This window comes from Polyodon spathula, chromosome 2, assembly GCF_017654505.1.
Source record: "Polyodon spathula isolate WHYD16114869_AA chromosome 2, ASM1765450v1, whole genome shotgun sequence".
Classification (NCBI taxonomy): Eukaryota; Metazoa; Chordata; class Actinopteri; order Acipenseriformes; family Polyodontidae; genus Polyodon; species Polyodon spathula.
In genome coordinates, this window is record NC_054535.1 from 89,864,593 (window position 1) to 89,872,270 (window position 7,678).

At 35.7% G+C, this 7,678-nt stretch overlaps 1 protein-coding gene across 1 annotated transcript in view; it reads right to left on the reverse strand.

Moving 5' to 3' along the window:
- LOC121303422 (A-kinase anchor protein 2-like) overlaps positions 1-2,900 on the reverse strand; it is a 143,892-nt gene extending 140,992 nt beyond the window's left edge. The window contains exon 1 of the mRNA XM_041234128.1: positions 2,827-2,900. Within this exon, the coding sequence (XP_041090062.1) occupies positions 2,827-2,831 (5 nt within the window). The 5' untranslated portion in view covers positions 2,832-2,900. The remainder of the gene's footprint in view (positions 1-2,826) is intronic.
- Between the last annotated feature and the right edge of the window lie 4,778 nt (positions 2,901-7,678).

Here is a 7,678-nt window from a genome sequence, read left to right on the forward strand (position 1 = left end):
AATGTTGATTTTGATTCCTTCAGTAATTTTTAGAGCTTCTTTGTTTGTACCAATAGAAGTAAAGTCCTACTGCTTACATTATGCTCAGTGTCATTTCTGTCTGACTGCAAATGTAAATGCCCCTGGAAAAGATTATAACCAACATAAACCTGCCTGTCAAGGTAAGCGGGAGTGGTATGGTTCATTTTATTTATGTAAGGGGAAGAAAATATATCAATATTTACGATTATAAAGTACATTAATATAGTTGCCTAATTTATACTCCTTACAATCATCGCCTTTTCTTGTATAATTGTACTCACTGTAATTGCGGGCACCATCTGACATCAATGTCACAGTCAAAATAATCCGAAGCACCTAACAGCAGTGTTTGTATAAATGAATTGATCCACTCGATCTGGGGAACATTGGTTTGTCAGGGTCAATACAATGTTTTTAGTATTTATAATGAAGGTTTCCATTTTAAATGCTTTCTTAAACCTTCTTCTAATCTTAATTTGAAATGCATCTAAATTGTTAGGTTAACCCTCCTTCACTGGACACATCAAAAGGTCTTATTATCAACTTGAAACACGTTCTGTAATTTCTTGACGGGTTCTGTTTTGAAGCATGTGTAAAGGTTAAAGCAAATCTGTTTGCAAAAAATAAAACTATACTAGGAAGAATTTACTTAGAACAATAATTGAACTGCTTCTTCTTGAAACTATGTTGCCTCTGCATGTTTTGACAGGTAGTGAAGGTATAAAAACTATTTATTATGAAAACAAACCCTTGTCTTGTATCATACATTATTTAAGGAATATTGGCTTTGCTTATTAATACACATGACATCCATAATTCCCTCCCCGTTTCCTTTCTAATAATGGTCTCCAAGCCATCTATTAGCATATATTATTAAAAATATTCCATATAAATATGTCCCAACTGTGACACTATTTTAGATGCATATGCCTGCTTCAGGCTTTTCTTTGATTACTATTTAAAATAAATGGAGAGATAGACAGGCATCAGGCAGACTCCTAGATCGTCTATTCAAGTAATGTAATGGTTATGTAACCCTCTGTGTGTGTGTTTGAGGTGGGTCTCACCCATGCTTGCTATTATAAAGCCACAAGTACAGCCTAAATGACTCAGTGATTGATTTGATACTAGCTAGGCATATGAAAATAAAACATTCTCAGAGAGGCCTATAACATTTAGTATTGTAAAACTTGAATTATTGACCCATTAGGTAACACGGTCCTACTGAAATATAGTATGTTTACTGCAAAATTTAAAGAGTAAATTATGATGCTTATTATATTTGGCTGACAGACATGTAAGTCACCTATACCTGCCTGACAGGATTTATGTGTGATACTATCTCCATGATTCAGTGACAATGTGCTAATACCTGGTATAAATCATAATGTGTGTGGTGTCCATATATTTTACAGTAGCACAGGGGAGTCGTATTACATTTGCTTTGCATGCACATGCTGTTAAGACACAGTAAGACAGTGATAAGAATACCACATTCACTGCATTTTAACAAGACTGACATACAGAAACCGTTTTTTTTTTAACAAGGATGAATGTGAATGTGTTCTCTCAACTTTAAAAAATATGTATATTTAGAAAATAGTCTGGACAAACTACCACACAACTGTGATATTTGCTATTCACTTTCACAGCTTCAGTGATAGCAGTGTACCACCAACTGCCTTGACAGACATAAATAATAAAGATTGTTGACCGTCTTGCTTGTCATTTTACTTCTATATCAACATAAAAATGAGAAATGTGAATAAGGCTTGCTTATATAATTCTCAACTGTGTTGAGTATACAGATGGGAGAAAATAATACAAAAAATAATACAAAAAAACCCATTTCCATTACTTAGCCCACCATATGAAGGGTATGTTTGCAGTGCTTCTGAAACACATTCAAGTCTGCATGCCAAACATAGCTAAAGGTAATGTGTGTGTGTGTGTGTGTATTTCTGATGCATGAAAACTTTTGTCACTTTTTCCCCAGTTTTCATCATAACATTCTAATAATTAGTTTTGGGGGATAGAATTCTCAATCAAAATATAACGCACAACAAAGTCAAGTGCCTTTATCAATGTGCCCAACAATGATATTACAATAGTAAACTTTATACTGTAGATTAATTAAATCAACATAGCATGCATCGACACAGGGAAGCGAGAGAGTGCATGAAGGTACATGATGAAATGTGTTTACAACATTCATCGAAATACATCAACACAGTACCTCAAATTGAATCTCTTATTTACAACCGCCAAATCTGTATAATTATAATTTAGATCTGGTCCTTGTAGAAGGAGATGTTCAAATTGTCTCCAGTTTGAAGAAGAGTGGCTAAAAGTGTATTAATGGTGAATTGTTATTTAATTTAACTTAGACCAAAAGAGATTACTGCACTTATTTAGAACTCAATTTGTATGAAGTAAACCTTAATAAAACATGCATTCCACAACGGTTCATAATGAACTCTATACCAAATCATTAGGGGAAGCATTATTGTTAACCAATACAGGGATAGAGAGAATATATTATCATGGCTTCATGGTTTCACAAACCACAGCATATTTATCTATCCAGAGTAAATAACATTGTATATTATTTAGGTAAACAAATTATTCATCTAAGTGACTTGCAGCTAAATCAGGTGTTGTGTAATAATGTTCTGTAATATTTAATTACAGTGTTATTAATTCAACCTAATATTTAAATTTCAATCCTAGAGATTTTTACCTCCCAGCCTATTGTAAAATGATCCCAAGCCTCATCCCACACAACCACATCAAATCTGTACTCACCACATTTCCAAGCTGCATTTATAAGAACATACAAATGAGAGGACGTCCTTTGGCCTATCTTGCTCGTTTGGTTGTTAGTAGCTTATTGATTCCAGAATCTCATCAAGCAGCTTCTTGAAGGATCCAAGGGTGTCAGCTTCAACAACATTACTGGGGAGTTGGTTCCAGACCCTCACAATTCCCTGTGTAAAAAAAGTGCCTCCTATTTTCTGTTCTGAATGCCCCTTTGTCTAATCTCCATTTATGACCCCTGATCCTTGATTCTTTTTTCAGGTTGAAAAAGCCCCATGGCTTGACATTGTCAATACCTTTTAGAATTTTGAATGCTTGAATCAGGTCGCCGTGTAATCTTCTTTGTTCAAGACTGAATAGATTAAATTATTTTAGCCTGTCTGCATATGACATGCAGAATAATTCTGTTCGCTCTTCTTTGCACTCTTTCTAGAGCAGCAAAGTATTGTACTCAGTGCTTCCACTGTAGAATTATTGTAACAAAGTGCTAAATCTCTCAAACAAGTGGATACCATCCAAAATAACATTTTATTCAGCATTTGTTAATGATTTATGAGCTTTTTGGAGGCCAGGTTATTCTGTTGACTCACATCTCAAAAGCCCTTTCTCAATGAATGGTGCTTTTGTCATTCCAGAACAACCAGTCACTCATGTCCCTTTAGTGTTGGCAAAAGAAAGGTAACATATAACCAAAAACAATGTTAATAATGTAACTGCAGTGACAGCTAGGGCCTGACAGTCCAAAGTCATAGCAACCAAATTAAAACTGTGTCAAACTCCTTTCAAGGAAATTCTCTCTCTTGGCATTTCAGCAATGAAGTCACAAATGCTTGATTCCAAATTTCTGAAATGGAACTCATGTACAGATTATGTTATGATTTTGGTCACTGTACATTTGGTTCTATTGAGTCTTTTAGTGCTAATACTCACATTTTGAGCTGTAAATTTAATTTCCTGCCCAGAGCAATGCTCATTCAACTGCACTGTAACCTGATAGAAGTTCATAATACAAACGTCTAAACTGGGACATGAGTACCCAAAATCCTGGTTAGCTAGTCCTTGTAAGAGAAGAGGTTTGCATCTTTTTTTTTATTCATTTAAAACCGGTCTACCAAATATAAGTTTGGAATTACCAGAAACGACACTGAATAAGTAAACAGTTAAGCTAATGCTGTAAATAATTAGGCACACATGAGGTTTACATTATCGTAGATTTGCAGATAGAAAGAGGTTTTGAGGGATGATGCTAGGAAATCGCAAATTTATACAGACCCAACATTTTGAAATTCTGCACCTTAAACTGTATGCAAAAATCCTGTTTGCGTTGTTGTTAACTAATGACGCTGCCGAGATGAGAAGTTACAAAGAGTACTTTATACAATTATGAGTAACACTTTATATTAAGGTGCTGCTTATTATTGTTTTATAAATATATACTATATGCCTAATAACTGTGTTATAGAATGCTAATAAAGCATTATAGATGGTTTATAACCCTGCAATAGCCATAGACAGAATTACATTTAAACATCCCAAAATACAATAGGTGGCTAAAACTGTCTTTTATAAAAACTTAATTCTGTATATGGCTATAAACCATATATAATGTATTAACACATTACACCAGTTATTAAGCATCTATTATATATTTATAAAGCATTTATAAAACTTCAATAAGCAGTGTCTTAATATAAAGTGTTACCCAATTATGAGTGTGTTTCCTTAACCTTAGAAGTGACTTACTGTACATTCTGTGAGGTAAGGCCTGCAAGGCATTTGCTTTCATATACATTTGCATCAGAAGTCAGGTTGCTAAATATATTACACGCTTACTCTTTTGATTCGAAGATGTATGTTTAACCCTTAACAGTTGAACTGATTACTCTTTAAAAAGTTTACAGCAATGGTCCTCACAATACAGCCTGCTATCTCCAAGTAAACTTACTGTCGTATCTAGTTTGCAGATCCTTCCAGTTCTTCCATTTGTACCAGTTTACAAATCTGTAGCATTGCTACCCTATATGCAGGACAAAAGAACAGTTTGAATCATGATTCAGTGACTTTTGTAATAGGAAAGTGTAAAAACTTGTGTCATTACTTACCTTTGCACATGAGGCTGGTTCTGGTTGTCAATATTAGGATTTAAGCCGTTTTTGAATAAGCACTATCTCCATTTTTTTAAATGAATCCCTTTTGCAAAAAATACTGTTAACTAAAGCTTTCTTCTGGAAGTATTGTACTGCACCTTTTTGTAAATCATCATTCTAATAGAACCCATTTTATCCAAACTTCTCTGTGGTCATGGAAAATGTCTGTATAAATGAAGGTTTGGATAAAGGGAGGTTTCTGACTACCATAGTCTTGGTGGACACTTTTATAATTAGGATAGGTGGTTTGGATGAAAAGTTCCCAGACCACCTCTTACAAACTGCTACACATTTGTGTGTGAAAGTACATTTGTGTTTTACATCTTATCTGCCTGGTTATGTAACCTTATTGCATCATCATTGAGCAATGTTTGACTAAATTAACATGACAAAGTTACAGAAATATATATATAAAAAAAAAAGTGTTTGATGCATGGCTTTAATCTGTCCTGGGAAAATCGGAATTGCAAACCAGCTATTAACTATTACAAAAATAATACTGGTCTTACTTTAACGTGTCCACACAACATATCAATCATAAAATGAGGTACATTTCATTTTCAAAACCGAATGTTCCTAATTTACTGAATGTTACATGACTGACTGTGTCTGTCACTACAGCCACTAGCCAAAGTCAATGCTGCTTCTTGCACAAAATAATGAGGTAACTGTAAACTATGTATTCATTATAAAGTCTGGTTTTAACTTGATAATGTGCCAACAATCACAGACTGCTGATGCAGTTGAAGAAGTGTTGGCTTCATCGAGAAAATGTTACATTCTTGTGACTTTCCTTGTGTGAGTGTAAGTTTGAGTGTAAATTTTTTTTCTTACATTTTCAAAGCCAGGTAACTTATGCTAATCTAATCTCAGCCAGTTCTTTAACGAAAAATAAAAATACATAAAAACATACATGTTGTGCAAAAATAAACAACATAATATAACAGAATATATGTGCAAGTTGGAATACAAAGCCAAATCAGATTTATCTTTTTAAAAAGACTAAAATTATATCTGTAATTAACAAACACGTTATTTTTTATTTTTATTTTTTATCTTTCTGTTAAACAAATAATATAAACTTTTCTAGATAGAAAAGTTTCCAGGTAGTTTTCTCTCTGCTTCCCTTTGACCATCACAAATTCCTATTTTATAATGTGTTCAGTATATTTTGCCAGCAAAGGAAGTACTGTGCATCACAGGGTAACTTTCATTGGTAGGTCCATTTGAAGCCCATATCACATGGTTCATTAACTGTATATGTGATATGCATATATTGCATAGGGTTAACCAGTGGCACACACTAGATTTTTTGTATTGCACCATTGGTTTACATGCAGTTTAGAAACTCAAAATTATCTCTCCATTGTCATGAGAATGTGATGAAGCATGCCCATATCACGTACATTTCTCACAGTATAGCAAGTGTGAAGCCAAAACATGGCATGGCTAAAAATGGGTGGGTAAATTGCCTTCTCACGCTAAAAAGCTGCGTAAATTGCATGGCAACAAGTTTGAAAGCCACACCATATGTTAAAGAGTCTTCAACAATGACAATCCCATTTGTGATGTAGCCTTGCTTCCTGGGTAGTAAGTGTTATTTCCTAATTGCCTATGCCTCAAAAGTATAGAAAATGGCTATTATTCCCCACAAACTTTGCTTTTGTGACCAGGACAGTGATATTTAGAAATGTATCTATTTCCAATGAGAAAACGGGCGAATTTGTATCTTTTCGTTCACATAAAGTCAGAAAAAAACAACATATGAATCCAAATTAACATGTATTTATACTAAAGTAATACAAAATGACTACAAACGATTTAGAAGTGAGCAGTTTTTCGAGATTTACGATTATACTGTAAATCACTTTCACGAATCAGCCCCCAAATGTAGTCTCCCATCATATTCTCGTTATACTGTCCTTGGTAGCGACGTTCAAAGTCCAGTATATCCTGGTGGAAGTGCTCGACTTTCTCCTGCGAGTATGCTCCCATGTTCTCCCTGAATTTATCAAGATGAGCATCAAGGATATGGACTTTGAGGGACATCCTACAGCCCATTGTGCCATAGTTCTTCATCAGAGTCTCAACAGCTCCACATAGTTTTCGGCCTTGTGATTGCCCAGGAAACCCCGAACCACTGCGACAAAGCTGTTCCAAGCCGCTTTCTCCTTACTAGTGAGCTTCTTGGGGAATTCATTGCACTCCAGGATCTTCTTTATCTGTGGTCCGACGAAGACACCGGCTTTGACCTTTGCCTCAGACAGCTTGGGAAGAAGTCTTGAAGGTACTTGAAGGCTGCCGACTCCTTATCTAGAGCTCTGACAAATTGTTTCATAAGGCCCAATTTGATGTGCAGTGGTGGCATCAGCACCTTCCGGGGGTCCACCAGTGGCTCCCACTTGACGTTGTTCCTCCCCACAGAGAACTTGGTCCGCTGTGGCCAGTCCCGCCTGTGGTAGTGTGCCTTGGTGTCCCTGCTGTCCCAAAGGCAAAGATAGCAGGGAAACTTGGTAAAACCGCCTTGGAGACCCATCAGGAATGCCACCATTTTGAAGTCTCCTATGACCTCCCAGCCGTACTCATCATACTTCAAGGCATCCAGCAAGGTCTTGATGCTGTTGTAATCCTCTTTGAGGTGCACCGAGTGAGCCAGGGGAAGAGACGGGTACTTGTTATCATTATGGAGCAGC